General features: G+C 47.6%; 1 protein-coding gene across 1 annotated transcript in view; it reads left to right on the forward strand.

The window, feature by feature from the left end:
* Positions 1-19,062, forward strand: part of LOC311298803 (interleukin-1 receptor type 2-like) — a 33,179-nt gene extending 14,117 nt beyond the window's left edge. The window contains exons 3-10 of the mRNA XM_084422061.1: positions 8,550-8,814; positions 9,788-9,950; positions 10,042-10,219; positions 10,337-10,399; positions 10,537-10,602; positions 14,514-14,649; positions 17,956-18,089; positions 18,914-19,062. Coding sequence (XP_084278187.1) covers positions 8,550-8,814; positions 9,788-9,950; positions 10,042-10,219; positions 10,337-10,399; positions 10,537-10,602; positions 14,514-14,649; positions 17,956-18,089; positions 18,914-19,053 — 1,145 coding nt within the window. The 3' untranslated portion in view covers positions 19,054-19,062. The remainder of the gene's footprint in view (positions 1-8,549; positions 8,815-9,787; positions 9,951-10,041; positions 10,220-10,336; positions 10,400-10,536; positions 10,603-14,513; positions 14,650-17,955; positions 18,090-18,913) is intronic.
* Positions 19,063-19,341: the final 279 nt, after the last annotated feature.

Consider the following 19,341-nt stretch of genomic DNA (forward strand, 5'->3'; position numbering starts at 1 on the left):
AGGTGGAGACAGTGCTCTCACCACACACCAGCTATAGGTGGAGCCAGTGCGCTCACCACACACCAACTATAGGTGGAGACAGTGCTCTCGCCACACACCAGCTATAGGTGGGGCCAGTGCGCTCACCACACACCAGCTATAGGTGGAGACAGTGCTCTCGCCACACACCAGCTATAGGTGGAGACAGTGTGCTCACCACACACCAGCTATAAGTGGAGACATCGGCTCGCCACACACCAGCTATAGGTGGAGACAGTGCTCTCGCCACACACCAGCTATATGTGGAGACAGTGTGCTCAACACACACCAGCTATAGGTGGAGACAGTGTGCTCACCACACACCAGCTATAGGTGGAGACAGTGCGCTTACCACACACCAGCTATAGGTGGAGACAGTGCGCTTACCACACACCAGCTATAAGTGTAGACAGTGCTCTCGCCACACACCAGCTATAGGTGGAGCCAGTGCTCTCGCCACACACCAGCTATAGGTGGAGACAGTGTGCTCACCACACACCAGCTATAGGTGGAGACAGTGCGCTTACCACAGACCAGCTATAGGTGGAGACAGTGCGCTTACCACACACCAGCTATAAGTGGAGACAGTGCTCTCGCCACACACCAGCTATAGGTGGAGCCAGTGCTCTCGCCACACACCAGCTATAGGTGGAGACAGTGCTCTCGCCACACACCAGCTATAGGTGGAGACAGTGCTCTCGCCACACACCAGCTATAGGTGGAGACAGTGCTCTCGCCACAAACCAGCTATAGGTGGAGACAGTGCTCTCGCCACACACCAGCTACAGGTGGAGCCAGTGCTCTCGCCACACACCAGCTATAGGTGGAGCCAGTGCGCTCACCACACACCAGCTATTGGTGGAGCCAGTGCGCTCACCACACACCAGCTATAGGTGGAGACAGTGCGCTCACCACACACCAGCTATTGGTGGAGACAGTGCTCTCGCCACACACCAGCTATAGGTGGAGCCAGTGCGCTCACCACACACCAGCTATAGGTGGAGACAGTGCGCTTACCACACACCAGCTATAGGTGGAGCCAGTGCTCTTATGCGCTCACCACACACCAGCTATAGGTGGAGCCAGTGCACTCACCACACACCAGCTATAGGTGGAGACAGTGTGCTCACCACACACCAGCTATAGGTGGAGACAGTGCTCTCGCCACACACCAACTATAGGTGGAGCCAGTGCGCTCACCACACACCAGCTATAGGTGGAGACAGTGCTCTTACCACACACCAGCTATAGGTGGAGACAGTGCTCTCACCATACACACATCAGCTATAGGTGGAGCCAGTGCGCTCACCACACACCAACTATAGGTGGAGACAGTGCTCTTACCACACACCAGCTATAGGTGGAGACAGTGCTCTCACCATACACACACCAGCTATAGGTGGAGCCAGTGCGCTCACCACACACCAACTATAGGTGGAGACAGTGCTCTCACCACACACCAGCTATAGGTGGAGCCAGTGCGCTCATCACACACCAACTATAGGTGGAGACAGTGCTCTCACCATACACACACCAGCTATAGGTGGAGCCAGTGCGCTCACCACACACCAGCTATAGGTGGAGCCAGTGCGCTTACCACACACCAACTATAGGTGGAGACAGTGCTCTTACCACACACCAGCTATAGGTGGACAGTGCTCTCACCATACACACACCAGCTATAGGTGGAGCCAGTGCGCTCACCACACACCAACTATAGGTGGAGACAGTGCTCTTACCACACACCAGCTATAGGTGGAGCCAGTGCGCTCACCACACACCAGCTATAGGTGGAGCCAGTGCGCTTACCACACACCAACTATAGGTGGAGACAGTGCTCTTACCACACACCAGCTATAGGTGGACAGTGCTCTCACCATACACACACCAGCTATAGGTGGAGCCAGTGCGCTCACCACACACCAACTATAGGTGGAGACAGTGCTCTCACCATACACACACCAGCTATAGGTGGAGCCAGTGCGCTCACCACACACCAACTATAGGTGGAGACAGTGCTCTCGCCACACACCAGCTATAGGTGGAGACAGTGCTCTTACCACACACCAGCTATAGGTGGAGACAGTGCTCTCACCACACACCAGCTATAGGTGGAGCCAGTGCGCTCACCACACACCAACTATAGGTGGAGACAGTGCTCTCGCCACACACCAGCTATAGGTGGGGCCAGTGCGCTCACCACACACCAGCTATAGGTGGAGACAGTGCTCTCGCCACACACCAGCTATAGGTGGAGACAGTGTGCTCACCACACACCAGCTATAGGTGGAGACATCGGCTCGCCACACACCAGCTATAGGTGGAGACAGTGCTCTCGCCACACACCAGCTATATGTGGAGACAGTGTGCTCACCACACACCAGCTATAGGTGGAGACAGTGTGCTCACCACACACCAGCTATAGGTGGAGACAGTGCGCTTACCACACACCAGCTATAGGTGGAGACAGTGCGCTTACCACACACCAGCTATAGGTGGGGTCAGTGCGCTCACCACACACCAGCTATAGGTGGAGACATCGGCTCGCCACACACCAGCTATAGGTGGAGACAGTGTGCTCACCACACACCAGCTATAGGTGGAGACATCGGCTCGCCACACACCAGCTATAGGTGAAGACAGTGCTCTCGCCACACACCAGCTATATGTGGAGACAGTGTGCTCACCACACACCAGCTATAGGTGGAGACAGTGTGCTCACCACACACCAGCTATAGGTGGAGACAGTGCGCTTACCACACACCAGCTATAGGTGGAGACAGTGCGCTTACCACACACCAGCTACAGGTGGAGCCAGTGCTCTCGCCACACACCAGCTATAGGTGGAGACAGTGCTCTCGCCACACACCAGCTATAGGTGGAGACAGTGCTCTCGCCACACACCAGCTACAGGTGGAGCCAGTGCTCTCGCCACACACCAGCTATAGGTGGAGCCAGTGCGCTCACCACACACCAGCTATTGGTGGAGCCAGTGCGCTCACCACACACCAGCTATAGGTGGAGACAGTGCGCTCACCACACACCAGCTATTGGTGGAGACAGTGCGCTCACCACACACCAGCTATTGGTGGAGCCAGTGCGCTCACCACACACCAGCTATAGGTGGAGACAGTGCTCTCGCCACACACCAGCTATAGGTGGAGACAGTGCGCTTACCACACACCAGCTACAGGTGGAGACAGTGCTCTCGCCACACACCAGCTATAGGTGGAGCCAGTGCGCTCACCACACACCAGCTATAGGTGGAGACAGTGCGCTTACCACACACCAGCTATAGGTGGAGACAGTGCGCTTACCACACACCAGCTATAGGTGGAGCCAGTGCACTCACCACACACCAGCTATAGGTGGAGACAGTGTGCTCACCACACACCAGCTATAGGTGGAGACAGTGCTCTCGCCACACACCAACTATAGGTGGAGCCAGTGCGCTCACCACACACCAGCTATAGGTGGAGACAGTGCGCTTACCACACACCAGCTACAGGTGGAGACAGTGCTCTTGCCACACACCAGCTATAGGTGGAGACAGTGTGCTCACCACACACCAGCTACAGGTGGAGACAGTGCGCTTACCACACACCAGCTACAGGTGGAGACAGTGCTCTTGCCACACACCAGCTATAGGTGGAGACAGTGCGCTCACCACACACCAGCTATAGGTGGAGACAGTGCTCTTGCCACACACCAGCTATAGGTGGAGACAGTGCGCTCACCACACACCAGCTATAGGTGGAGACAGTGCTCTTGCCACACACCAGCTATAGGTGGAGACAGTGCGCTCACCACACACCAGCTACAGGTGGAGACAGTGCTCTTGCCACACACCAGCTATAGGTGGAGACAGTGCGCTCACCACACACCAGCTATAGGTGGAGACAGTGCGCTTACCACACACCAGCTACAGGTGGAGACAGTGCTCTTGCCACACACCAGCTATAGGTGGAGACAGTGTGCTCACCACACACCAGCTACAGGTGGAGACAGTGCTCTCGCCACACACCAGCTATAGGTGGAGCCAGTGCGCTCACCACACACCAGCTATAGGTGGAGACAGTGCGCTTACCACACACCAGCTATAGGTGGAGACAGTGCTCTTACCACACACCAGCTATAGGTGGAGAGAGTGTGCTCGCCACACACCAGCTATAGGTGGAGAGAGTGCGCTCGCCACACACCAGCTATAGGTGGAGACAGTGCTCTCACCACACACCAGCTATAGGTGGAGTCAGTGCTCTCGCCACACACCAGCTATAGGTGGAGACAGTGCGCTTACCACACACCAGCTATAGGTGGAGACAGTGTGCTCACCACACACCAGCTATAGGTGGAGACATCGGCTCGCCACACACCAGCTATAGGTGGAGACAGTGCTCTCGCCACACACCAGCTATATGTGGAGACAGTGTGCTCACCACACACCAGCTATAGGTGGAGACAGTGTGCTCACCACACACCAGCTATAGGTGGAGACAGTGCGCTTACCACACACCAGCTATAGGTGGAGACAGTGCGCTTACCACACACCAGCTACAGGTGGAGCCAGTGCTCTCGCCACACACCAGCTATAGGTGGAGACAGTGCTCTCGCCACACACCAGCTATAGGTGGAGACAGTGCTCTCGCCACACACCAGCTACAGGTGGAGCCAGTGCTCTCGCCACACACCAGCTATAGGTGGAGCCAGTGCGCTCACCACACACCAGCTATTGGTGGAGCCAGTGCGCTCACCACACACCAGCTATAGGTGGAGACAGTGCGCTCACCACACACCAGCTATTGGTGGAGACAGTGCGCTCACCACACACCAGCTATTGGTGGAGCCAGTGCGCTCACCACACACCAGCTATAGGTGGAGACAGTGCTCTCGCCACACACCAGCTATAGGTGGAGACAGTGCGCTTACCACACACCAGCTACAGGTGGAGACAGTGCTCTCGCCACACACCAGCTATAGGTGGAGCCAGTGCGCTCACCACACACCAGCTATAGGTGGAGACAGTGCGCTTACCACACACCAGCTATAGGTGGAGACAGTGCGCTTACCACACACCAGCTATAGGTGGAGCCAGTGCACTCACCACACACCAGCTATAGGTGGAGACAGTGTGCTCACCACACACCAGCTATAGGTGGAGACAGTGCTCTCGCCACACACCAACTATAGGTGGAGCCAGTGCGCTCACCACACACCAGCTATAGGTGGAGACAGTGCGCTTACCACACACCAGCTACAGGTGGAGACAGTGCTCTTGCCACACACCAGCTATAGGTGGAGACAGTGTGCTCACCACACACCAGCTACAGGTGGAGACAGTGCGCTTACCACACACCAGCTACAGGTGGAGACAGTGCTCTTGCCACACACCAGCTATAGGTGGAGACAGTGCGCTCACCACACACCAGCTATAGGTGGAGACAGTGCTCTTGCCACACACCAGCTATAGGTGGAGACAGTGCGCTCACCACACACCAGCTACAGGTGGAGACAGTGCTCTTGCCACACACCAGCTATAGGTGGAGACAGTGCGCTCACCACACACCAGCTATAGGTGGAGACAGTGCGCTTACCACACACCAGCTACAGGTGGAGACAGTGCTCTTGCCACACACCAGCTATAGGTGGAGACAGTGTGCTCACCACACACCAGCTACAGGTGGAGACAGTGCTCTCGCCACACACCAGCTATAGGTGGAGCCAGTGCGCTCACCACACACCAGCTATAGGTGGAGACAGTGCGCTTACCACACACCAGCTATAGGTGGAGACAGTGCTCTTACCACACACCAGCTATAGGTGGAGAGAGTGTGCTCGCCACACACCAGCTATAGGTGGAGAGAGTGCGCTCGCCACACACCAGCTATAGGTGGAGACAGTGCTCTCACCACACACCAGCTATAGGTGGAGTCAGTGCTCTCGCCACACACCAGCTATAGGTGGAGACAGTGCGCTTACCACACACCAGCTATAGGTGGAGACAGTGCTCTTACCACACACCAGCTATAGGTGGAGTCAGTGCTCTCGCCACACACCAGCTATAGGTGGAGACAGTGCTCTTACCACACACCAGCTATAGGTGGAGTCAGTGCTCTCGCCACACACCAGCTATAGGTGGAGACAGTGCGCTTACCACACACCAGCTATAGGTGGAGACAGTGCTCTTACCACACACCAGCTATAGGTGGAGTCAGTGCTCTCGCCACACACCAGCTATAGGTGGAGACAGTGCGCTTACCACACACCAGCTATAGGTGGAGACAGTGCGCTTACCACACACCAGCTACAGGTGGAGACAGTGCTCTTGCCACACACCAGCTATAGGTGGAGACAGTGCGCTCACCACACACCAGCTATAGGTGGAGACAGTGCTCTCGCCACACACCAGCTATAGGTGGAGACAGTGCTCTTACCACACACCAGCTATAGGTGGAGTCAGTGCTCTCGCCACACACCAGCTATAGGTGGAGACAGTGCTCTTACCACACACCAGCTATAGGTGGAGACAGTGCTCTTACCACACACCAGCTATAGGTGGAGTCAGTGCTCTCGCCACACACCAGCTATAGGTGGAGACAGTGCGCTTACCACACACCAGCTATAGGTGGAGACAGTGCGCTTACCACACACCAGCTACAGGTGGAGACAGTGCTCTTGCCACACACCAGCTATAGGTGGAGACAGTGCGCTCACCACACACCAGCTATAGGTGGAGACAGTGCGCTCACCACACACCAGCTATAGGTGGAGACAGTGCGCTCACCACACACCAGCTATAGGTGGAGACAGTGCTCTTGCCACACACCAGCTATAGGTGGAGACAGTGCGCTCACCACACACCAGCTACAGGTGGAGACAGTGCTCTTGCCACACACCAGCTATAGGTGGAGACAGTGCGCTCACCACACACCAGCTATAGGTGGAGACAGTGCGCTTACCACACACCAGCTACAGGTGGAGACAGTGCTCTCGCCACACACCAGATATAGGTGGAGCCAGTGCGCTCACCACACACCAGCTATAGGTGGAGACAGTGCTCTTACCACACACCAGCTATAGGTGGAGAGAGTGTGCTCGCCACACACCAGCTATAGGTGGAGAGAGTGCGCTCGCCACACACCAGCTATAGGTGGAGACAGTGCTCTCGCCACACACCAGCTATAGGTGGAGAGAGTGCGCTCGCCACACACCAGCTACAGGTGGAGACAGTGTGCTTACCACACACCAGGTACAGGTGGAGAGGAGAGAGAGTGATAGAGCCAATTCAGTGGATGGAGATTATTAGAAGGCAATGATTTATAAGGGCCAATGGAGGGAATTTGGCCAGGACACTGGGGTTACACCCCTACTGTAATAATCAGGTTGTGTACACACGAAGATAAGAGTAAACAGGCAATCTTTAATAATCCACACAGGTTAAATCCAACATAGAGACAAGCAATCTGACACAACCGTAGAAGAGACAAGGCCAGACAAAGATACACAAACATAACTGAACTTTAATAGTGAGAGGATAATGTGATGATTGATTAGTGCACAGCTGAAACTAATGAGTGTGCATGACTAAGTAACAAACTAACCAAGGGAAACGGTACTGACTGAAAACAAGAGTCCATGTGGTGTGAGGGTGTGACACCTACTCTTTACGAGAAGTGCCTCAGGATTTTTAATGACCACAGAGAGTCAGGACCTCAGTTTAACGTCTCATCTGAAGGACGGTGCTGTTTGACAGTGTAGTGTCCCCGTCACTATACTGGGGCGTCAGGACCCGCACAGACCACAGAGTGAGCAGCGCCCCCTACTGGCCTCACTAACACCTCTTCCAGCAGAAACACAGTTTTCCCAGGAGTCTCCCAGGAGTTTCCCAGTTTTCATCCAGACACTGACCAGACTCAACCCTGCTTAGCTTCAGTGGACGACCAGTCTTGGGCACTCTTGCTGAAACACCAATACAGTATATTACCGGAGATGAATCTAGTTTGCTCTACTTCACTCCCCTTGGTATTTGTTGCAGAAAGTCACTGCTCATTTGTAAAACTGTTCTCAACTGTTCTTCACTTGAAGTCGCCAGCACCTAACAAAAAATTAACATGCTCACTTTGTTCCTGCAAGTCGCTGCCAGTGTGAACTGCAAAATATAAAAAAAATGTAGAGCAGTGGTTTTCAGTCCTGGTCCTGGAGACCCACCACTCTGTACAGTTTGTATGTCTGTCTAATCTGACACATCTGATTCAGTTCATCTCACCTAATTAGCTGATGGTCTCAATCTGTTGTGTTAAATAAGGGAGACATACAAAATGCCCAGAGCGGTGGTCCCTAGGACCAGGATTTGGAAACACTGTTTTATAGAACTTTCCTGACATTGGGACCTTGTGAATCCAGGTCCCTGGTAAACTCAGACATCTGAATATGCTAGTATTGAATTTCCTAATTGTGATGTTGATACTATGCTTGCATAATTACTATAACAGTATTATTGTATGTTGTTTAATAAATTCTTGTGATTGGTTCAGGTAGTTGTGTGGTTGTGGGTCCAGAGATCCCGGATTATCAAGTACAAGGCGAGGCGGTTATCATCAGATTCCCATTTCTTGAAGATGCGATTCATTACAGGGAATTGCGACTGGACAACAGCTCAACATTCCACGTTGATCACACTAACCTGAGGAACCAGAGCAGTCTGAAGCGCTGCCGTGATCGGGTGAAGCAGAGAGGCCGTGGAGTCCTGCTCCTTCCATCTCACCCGTCAGACTCTGGAACATACAACTACATCTTAAGGTCAGATCTTATAGCCGTGCATTTCCTTTCAATTCTTCAATTCTCATTTTAAATTCAGGGAAGGAAATCACCATAAATGATATTAAATGATGAAAAATATTCCCATAATGTTTACTTGCAAGAGTACTTTACAAACATGCTTTATCATTTAAATGATACATATAATATTTAATTTGACAGAAGGCTAAATATAAATGTTAATAGTTTTCATAAAAACAATGTCACAATGTCTAAAATCTTAATGGCTGTAACTTTTTTTACCTTTTGATTTTGGGGTGAAATGAGTCCAGCATTCCCTTACTCTAACTCTCAGTCTGATGTAGCTCACACCACTCTTGAGCTTTAAGCATGGTTTATATTTATAAGAGCGATTTATTTTCTTAAAAGGTTTGATGTGATTTATATAGATAGAAAACATGCTAAATGAATTTAATATATTTTATAGAGACTAATACCATTACTATTAGTACTAATACCTTTAATACCATTTCTGGAGGTCCATGGCCCGCAGAATTTTGTTCCAACCCTGATGAAGCACAGAACCAGCTAATCGAGGTCTTCTTCAAAATATGACTTGATTACAGGCAGGTGTGTTTGATTAGGATTGGAACTAAACCCTCCAGGAACGTATTTGAATAGCCCTGATCTAAAAACTCGAAAGTTCAAAATCAATCTAGTATGGAAGTTACTCTAGGAGGGAAGGCTTTAGTCATTAAATAAAAGGTTTGAGGGGACCTTTTTTTAGAAAGTTCCCAAACTGGATTTGAAATATAAATGAAATGTAGCAATATGAAACCACTATAATTTATGCTCTAAATCCAGCAGAAACTGCAGCACAATCGGCAGATGTGCTGTACGTTATTGCATGGGTTTGCAATTAACTTTTTTTTTTTATTACAGGTTTAAAACAGTTTGTATTATGACATTAGTCTTTGTTAGCCTAAATATAATTAGCGATGCATTTTTTACTTAGGAGTGACACATTCTGTTTCACCGGGAGCATTTCCATAACGATTTGTGAGGCAGAGGAGCCAAACGTGCTAATGACCTACAACGCACATGCAGGAGAAGATGCAAAAATCATTTGTCCCCATTTGAATTATTTCAAAAGGAAAAAAAAACTTATGTGGTACAAGGTAGGTCATTGTGGAAAACTAACTAACTGAAATGACAACAAATGTTTGAAAAATGGCTGTATTCCTCAATTGTCAATTGATTAATTGACAGGATTTTCAGAGCACAGCTCTTCCTGTTGGCAGAGGACAGTATACAATCGAGAGAGGCATAATTCTGGCCATCAAAAACATCTCTGTGAAAGATGAGGGCTTCTACACCTGTAGGCTGAATGTCATTTTCAACAATACCCAATACAATGTGAGCAGGACCTGGAGAGTTCAAGTGTCAGGTAAATAAATTCCCTTTGTCAAACGGATGGTTGTGCCACTACCACTGTTTTATGACCAGCATGTTGCTTTTCTTTCTAAACTTAAAAGCAAATGATGACTGTTTAACATTTCTTTAGCTCCAGAATCTGAAAGTTTTGCACCAGAAGCGGTCACCTCTAACAATCTCAATGCTTTCACATGCAAGTATTAGAGTTTTTTTTTGTTGTTGTAATTATCAGTATTTCACCAACATACTGATCTAACAATTTGATTCTACTTGATCTAATGCATTTATTATTAATTTAATTGTTATTAATTTAACAATGTTTTCACACAGCATCAAGTTATTCATTCCCTTATATTGTCTTTCCTGTAAATGGATCCTTCATTGAAAGTCATTTGGGTGAGTCCACACTGCTAACAATATTGATTTATGTGTTTATTGTCAGATGTTTAGATCATTTATATTCCGGTCACACATTGCATGACACTGTCCATAATATAGTATGACAGCACTGCATAATTCTAATGTGTTGTAAGTGTAATGTACTGAACTTAATACGAAATTAAGCTTCGAAAGGACAGCAGACAATTTTATTTAAGTTTACACACCGTTTAGGGACACGTTTACACCATAAGAACGGAAAATGGAAAACTCATTCACATAAATCCACAGCAGTTACTGATTATAGAAGTGCAATGCTGGGTGAACTCAGAGACGAGGGTGAACTGGATCCAAATGCAAATAAGGTTTAATAATGAAATAACAAAATTACAAACAACAGTCCACGAGGAAAATAACAGATTAAATCCACAAGGAACTGAACTGAGGAATCCAGCCGCAAACAGCTGTAGAGTGACAATACCTGACAATGAGCACAGGGAACACGGGTTGATATACACACACAAGGGAATAGACTAACAAGACACAATCAGGGAACTTATCAAATAAGACAACTACAAAGGAATTTCACTATGACACTGTAACGACGTAATCCTGGAGGCAAGTTGAAGTGAACCCAAATGCAGCTTTAATTAACTAAACAAAGGCTGGAAACTGGAAACAGACAAGAACCTGGAAAAACATGCAATACTAGACAAAGACACAGGGCAAACATGAGGGCTTAAATACACAAGACTAATGACAAGACAAGGGACACCTGTGAATAATAATCAGACGATTAACCAATGACAAGACACATGGCAGGATCACATGACAAACAGGGAATCACATGACAAGACGAGAACCAGGAACAAGAAACAAAACCCAGAACGTGACAGACACAAGGGACAGGAAACACTTCAACATAAGTCCAGGAGCAAACACAGGGAACATGTAATAAGACAACACTGAAGAAATTAGCAAAAAGTAATAAGCAAGGTCATGTGTTAATATAATCCTTGAGTAAAATTATAGTAAACAGGTTTGGGGCCTCATTTATAAAATGTTACATAGAAACTGTCCCACATTTGATCTAAGATCATTTCTCAAATGTGTTTACATGCGATTCAAAAAAAAAAAAAAAAAAAAAAAAACTGAATGCACACACAAAACACTTGCATACGCCTCTCTCCCAGATGTGAAATGATCGTGAAATTGTGCGCAGCTGAATGGTTTGAGATTGCCACCTTGTAAACACTGCCTAATTAATATCATTAGCATATAAAAGAGCACAAGTGAAAGTCCAAATCCTGTGCCAAAATCGTGGTCCTTTTGGCAGATTAGCCAAAAAAATTATAATTCCACACGTGTAAATAATTGAACTTTAATGCTGTGTTATTATGCTAACAGGGTTTTGGAAAACCATGGGTAAATGTTTCATTTTGAACAAGTAGCCTTTCCATTGATTAGACTATTATTAATACTATTACTAGTAGCCTACTACTTTTACAAATAATACTAATGAACATAATGAGGGATCAGCATAACAAAAAAGTAATTTAAGTAATTTTTCTGCATGGTTAAATGACGAAACTTTAAGATGATTACTTTTATTTGTGTATAGGCCACCTCCAATAAAAACGAAATATTGTGCTTTACAGTTTTTTTTTACAGTCACTAAGACACATTTCTCAAGACTTAAGTTTCTAAACTCTTCACACAGTTCTCCTGACAATTGTATAGCTTTACAGCAGTTAATTTCACATTCAAAATTCACTAAAAGTACCAAAACACTTCATTCATGTCTTAGATCAAGTCTTTCTTCCAGAACACTAGCAGAGGTTTCACCCAAAAAACACACTTTGTCACTCATAAAACAAAAAACACACTTTGTCACTCATAAAACAAAAAACACACTTTGTCACTCATAAAACAAAAAACACACTTTGTCACTCATAAAACAAAAAACGCACTCCGGGCCCCATTTTAACGATCTGAAACGCAAGTATCAAATGCGAAATGCAAGTAACTTTGTGGGCGGGTCTCGGGCAAATCTAAAATGTGTTGGTCTGAAGTAGCTTCATTACTCATAGGTGTGGTTTGGGCGTAACGTGAAATAAACCAATCAGAGTGTCATCTCACATTCCCTTTAAGAGCAGGCGCGCTTGTTCCATGGCGGTTTGCTATTATAACGGCGGGTTTGCCAGACGCACGCCAGGAGCGGTTCACAGCCGAGGAGACCGGCGTTCTCGTCAGGGCCGTAAAACACAGAGAAGTGACATTGGGGATGGAGAAACACACACAAATTAGCTTCGCTTAAACAGGTGTATAATAATTTGGGTAAATGTGTAAGCTAGATTTATGCCTATTCTTTCACATCTTCATGGACACCACAATGATTTCCCTTGTGTGGAATATTTTTCCTTGTAATTATGTTTATACAGGCAGATTGGCCTGTAGAGTACATAAAGCTTTGGTGGTGTTTGTGTCTATTAGGGATGGTAAGATTCACTGATTCACATCGGTATAAAAGTTAAAGATGCAATGCACCGATTTAAAAAAGTATGCATTGGATACAAGTTGGAATTTGTATCGTGATAAATTGTTTTTAATATATTTGCATCGGTAAAAACTTTTATTTAGAAAGTGACCAATCATTTGTGACAAATTATGTAGATTGATTTCTCCTCTCTAAACTGTTTCTCATACGCATACTTCTCTCATCACCACTGCTGCTACTGCTGCAGTCCTTTGGCATCTCCCTGTGGTCTTGTTTGGTATTGCAGGTTGACTTGAGCTTATTTAAGTTACTGTATAACTGAGCAGAGTTAGTACTTTTAAGTTAAAAATAATGTCTGCAAAGTATGTTTGCAAAAAAGAAAACTGAAGGTTTAAATCTAAAAAAGGTTGGGAACCACTGACATAGAATATAGATTAACATGGCAGAGGTAGAGCTGCATCTTCCACCAAATTATTACAAATCCAATGTTTGGAAACACACAAAGTCAGAAGGCACATAAGTTAATTTATGATTTGCTGAACTGTCTGTCTATAATTTGTCTGTCTGAACCAAGGAAATAAAAGCGATATACAGTGGTGGTCAGAATTAATGGCACCCCTGGTAAATATGATCAAAAATGGCTGTAAAAAATAAATCTGCATTGTTTATCTTATCGATCTTTCATTAAAAAAATGTGCAAAAATCAAACCTTTCATTGAAGTAACATAATTGAAAGTGGGGGGGAAATCACATTATAAAAGATATATATACTAACCCTAACCCTAACATCACTGCGTTCACCTGTGTTGGAGCCTTGTCTTGGTCCTGAACATCACTGTTCAAAAGAAAAGTGTGTATGTCTGCTCAGTCCCTGAGGTGGCTCTAAGCACTTTTCCACGTCAAAGACCGTTTTTTATAAATATGAACGTTGGCTTGGATTTTAGGGCACTCACAAATCTGTGCGTACACACGTTTTGTAAATGAGGCCCTTGGTTTGTCTGGCATGATGGTGGACTACTACTAGTTATTAATAAATAGACAAAGCAAACATTGATTTTGATTACTCATATTCGATTTCATTCACTAATAATTGCATACAAGGTCTGTATTTTTGTGTGCAGAAGTTGTCACACAAGATTTCTAAATAGCAATTTATGTACACAAGTTCTGTTGTTGACAAATTTGGATTATTCTAAATGAGGGAGTGTACAATTGTATGTTTAGTAGCTTTTTGCATAAAACACCCAAACCCTCTGCAGAAAGAAATTTGATATTTTAAAATCATTGAAATTTGATGAATCATTCATTCTAAAACCTTGTTAAAACTTTCCCACAATTAGTTAATGAGGCCCAGTGTGTGTGTTTGCTTACTCTTATATAGTGATTATCAGACAGCTACACACCAACCTTCAGTTGTACTGCTATCTTTCAGGCTCACGTTTGGTGATCCACTGCATGGTGTCCATTGGAAACCAGGCCGCTCATTCCACAGATGTGACATGGCTGGTTAATGGTCAGCCAGCTGAAAACTCTTACCTCGGTGGACGTGCATTTCAGACAGAAAAAAGGTAACATTGATGCCTACAGTGATACACTTGGAAAATTGTGTCTGGAATGGACTAGAACTCAAGCACAGTGTGAGAGGAAAATTTCAGTTTATTGGGAAAAAAAAGGACAAATACAAATGTAGACAACAGCAAACAGTCCAGAGTTTACTAGGAAGCTTGGCGAGGCAGAATCAGTCAGTGCCAGAGGCAGGGGTCAGTGCCAGGTGCAGGCAGGGGTCAGTGCCAGGGGCAGACAGGGGTCAGTGCCAGAGGCAGGGGTCAGTGCCAGGGGCAGACAGGGGTCAGTGCCAGAGGCAGGGGTCAGTGCCAGGGGCAGGCAGGGGTCAGTGCCAGGGGCAGACAGGGGTCAGTGCCAGGGGCAGACAGGGGTCAGTGCCAGAGGCAGGGGTCAGTGCCAGGGGCAGACAGGGGTCAGTGCCAGGGGCAGACAGGGGTCAGTGCCAGAGGCAGGGGTCAGTGCCAGGGGCAGACAGGGGTCAGTGCCAGGGGCAGACAGGGGTCAGTGCCAGAGGCAGGGGTCAGTGCCAGGGGCAGACAGGGGTCAGTGCCAGAGGCAGGGGTCAGTGCCAGGGGCAGGGGTCAGTGCCAGGGGCAGACAGGGGTCAGTGCCAGGGGCAGACAGGGGTCAGTGCCAGGGGCAGACAGGGGTCAGTGCCAGAGGCAGGGGTCACTGCCAGAGGCAGGGGTCAGTGCCAGAGGCAGGGGTCAGTGCCAGGGGCAGGCAGGGGTCAGTGCCAGGGGCAGACAGGGGTCAGTGCCAGGGGCAGACAGGGGTCAGTGCCAGAGGCAGGGGTCAGTGCCAGAGGCAGGGGTCAGTGCCAGGGGCAGACAGGGGTCAGTGCCAGAGGCAGGGGTCAGTGCCAGGGGCAGACAGGGGTCAGTGCCAGGGGCAGACAGGGGTCAGTGCCAGAGACAGGGGTCAGTGCCAGGGGCAGACAGGGGTCAGTGCCAGAGGCAGGGGTCAGTGCCAGAGGCAGGGGTCAGTGCCAGGGGCAGACAGGGGTCAGTGCCAGGGGCAGACAGGGGTCAGTGCCAGGGGCAGACAGGGGTCAGTGCCAGAGGCAGGGGTCAGTGCCAGGGGCAGACAGGGGTCAGTGCCAGAGGCAGGGGTCAGTGCCAGGGGCAGACAGGGGTCAGTGCCAGGGGCAGACAGGGGTCAGTGCCAGAGGCAGGGGTCAGTGCCAGGGGCAGACAGGGGTCAGTGCCAGAGGCAGGGGTCAGTGCCAGGGGCAGACAGGGGTCAGTGCCAGAGGCAGGGGTCAGTGCCAGAGGCAGGGGTCAGTGCCAGAGGCAGGGGTCAGTGCCAGGGGTAGACAGGGGTCAGTGCCAGAGGCAGGGGTCAGTGCCAGGTGCAGGCAGGGGTCAGTGCCAGAGGCAGGGGTCAGTGCCAGGGGCAGACAGGGGTCAGTGCCAGAGGCAGGGGTCAGTGCCAGGGGCAGACAGGGGTCAGTGCCAGAGGCAGGGGTCAGTGCCAGAGGCAGGGGTCAGTGCCAGGGGCAGACAGGGGTCAGTGCCAGGGGCAGACAGGGGTCAGTGCCAGAGGCAGGGGTCAGTGCCAGGGGCAGACAGGGGTCAGTGCCAGAGGCAGGGGTCAGTGCCAGGGGCAGACAGGGGTCAGTGCCAGAGGCAGGGGTCAGTGCCAGGGGCAGACAGGGGTCAGTGCCAGGGGCAGGCAGGGGTCAGTGCCAGGGGCAGACAGGGGTCAGTGCCAGAGGCAGGGGTCAGTGCCAGGGGCAGGCAGGGGTCAGTGCCAGGGGCAGGCAGGGGTCAGTGCCAGGGGCAGACAGGGGTCAGTGCCAGAGGCAGGGGTCAGTGCCAGAGGCAGGGGTCAGTGCCAGAGGCAGGGGTCAGTGCCAGGGGCAGACAGGGGTCAGTGCCAGGGGCAGACAGGGGTCAGTGCCAGAGGCAGGGGTCAGTGCCAGGGGCAGACAGGGGTCAGTGCCAGAGGCAGGGGTCAGTGCCAGAGGCAGGGGTCAGTGCCAGGGGCAGACAGGGGTCAGTGCCAGGGGCAGACAGGGGTCAGTGCCAGAGGCAGGGGTCAGTGCCAGGGGCAGACAGGGGTCAGTGCCAGGGGCGGGCAGGGGGAGAACAGCTGAGCCCGAGATCAAACTTGAGTCTGACTTCTACTTCCGCATCAGATCTATGCCGGAGCCTCTAGTCTACACAGCTCTCTATGCAGCTAATAGGAATCATAATTGAAGGGGATCTTAAGCTCAGGTCATTTTCACCCGGTTTCCTCCTTTAGTGATGGCCCTTTGTATAGTCAAATGTATGGTAATAGTTTTTTAGTTTGTCAGTTCCTTAATATAATTTACATATTGAAATATATTATCACATTTCAGTGGTAATGTATTACTGTTGACAGTAAAATAATTATTCAATATTTTCAATTCTATGTTTGTTTTGCACATTTGGAGGCTTGTTACTTGTTAATATTTATATTATAACATATTTAGAAAGTTTCACATTTTAAATGTACATTTATTCCTTTAGCAGATGCTTTTAAACAGAAACACTTTCTTATTTGAGATATTGCATCCTTTTTAAAACTCAAAGGTGGTCATCATTTACTCCCATTATACCAACAAGCACAAGCAGGAATTTTTTATTTTATTTCTCCATTTGTTTTCCGAAAAACAAAAGTCATACGGCTTCAGAACAACACCAGGGTGACTAAATAATGTCTGAGTTTTTATTTTAGAGTAAACTTTCCTATTAATGTGCTAATAGAAAGTCATCGCTTTGCATCTGTGGATGGTGACTTTACTGAGCAACTAGACAATGTAAATTGATTTGAAATCCCTTTTGAATTTTTACTGCAGTATTGCTGTGTACCACATCATTATTGGTTCATTAACAGACAGAACAGTCATGTCAATTATCTCATCACAGATAGCGCCCCCATATATACATTTCACATTTCAGTTCATTTAATTTACACTGCTCAATCATTCTTGCTGCCCTACTGCAGAAAGAAGTAGCACATTATTGTGCCAGTGGTCTGTCTTTCATGTCAATCTCTCCTCATGTTCTTGCATAATGATGCATATAAAAGTTAATGGCCAAATGTATCTGTACAAAAGTTCACAATGATGTTGCAGATGAATATTTTTCATCAGGTTAGATATTGATTGTTAATCACTCAATCCCTTCATCTTAACCTCTCTGCTTAACCGTCAGTCATATTGTCAGTGTTTGTCATCTCTGAGATGAGTGAGAAAGAGTGAAGTCAGTTCAACAGAAACTTTCATTCAGTTCTCACTACTACACTGAATTTAGCATGAAACCGAGATTGTGTGTTTTCAGTATCACAGGAAACCATCTCGAGGTGCAGCTGGTTATCCTTGAGCTTCAGCCAGAGGACGATGGGACAGAACTGAAGTGCATATGTCAAAACCAAGACCGGAAACAGGAAGTTGTCGCTCAGATTAAACTAGAAGGTGAGTACCCTTTGGTCAGTTGTATGCTTCTTTTTTTTAAACTGCTTGTTTGAAATGTATGTACACTCATATGTACGGAGTACAGAGCCCCTAAAGGGACCTATGCAAAAATAAAAATATACAGACTTTCACGTTGCTCACGAGAAACTTTTCGCACCCGATAGTTTTCTCCTGCGCATGGGATAGACATTTTTATTTTTGCAAAGGTCCCTTTAGGAGCTCCGTACATTATACATATGAGATCATATCAGTAGCCAAATAAAAGCATTTTACTCTACATGAGCGGGTTGCCTCATTCAGCTTTGATCACATGACCAGCCAAATTACACTCACTTTATTGGGGTAACCCCTTTGTTATTGGACGTTCTCTGATGAAATAAATAAATTATGGCTGTTAAACTTAAATTATAAACTGCAGTAGCGGCTCCTGACTGTAAATATGGGTAGGGCAGATTCTTTGTTTTAGCGGCAAGGTATGATAAACATTTTGTAAGCTTTATATTATAATCGCTGAACACATGCAGGCACAATTTTGGCAGAGGTCTAAAGCGTTATTCAGCCTGAGGGTGGCGCTCTTATGTTGATAGAATGACTATATTCGTTTGACTATTAATAGGTTACTAGTGTAAACGGTAAATGCTTAGGCTCCATTAATGCTGCTAATCTAGCTGACTGCCATACGTCGCCACAATTTGAACAAAAAATTTGGACAGTTGTGTAAATTTAAGGTGAAAAAGAGACATTAAAGAACCTGTAAATGGTAAATCTAATATTTTGTTTTACACTGTCTGTTTAGATGTGTTTAAATCTCTCTCTCTCTCTAGACTCAGAGTCGTTGTGGTTGGTGGTAGCTGCTACATCCTCCTGTTTTATACTAGTGGTGTGTGTTTTCGCATATCATTTGTGCCAAAAGCCACAGAAACGAGGGAACTATATTCCGGCACGACAGAACAGCACCATTTGAAGATGCAATGCAATTATTTTTGCCATGTTTTATTTATCTTGATCTTCTCTGTTGAATTGGTCTTATGCTTTTACTTTATTTTGCTTTCCTTGTTCTTGGCTCAAAGTTCCCTCAAAGTTCTTTTCTTTTTGTTTTGTTGCAATCATTGCTCCTAGTGTACATACACCCTCCTGTGTCTTTAGCTCTTGTTTAGTCTTGTCCTGTATGCACATTGGTAAAACTTGGTTCCTTGTTTTCTTACACATTGCTTTAAAATAAAGCTGCACTTGGGTCCTTACAACCTCTACT

Source organism: Rutilus rutilus (assembly GCF_951802725.1).
Source record: "Rutilus rutilus genome assembly, chromosome: 10".
NCBI lineage: Eukaryota > Metazoa > Chordata > Actinopteri > Cypriniformes > Leuciscidae > Rutilus > Rutilus rutilus.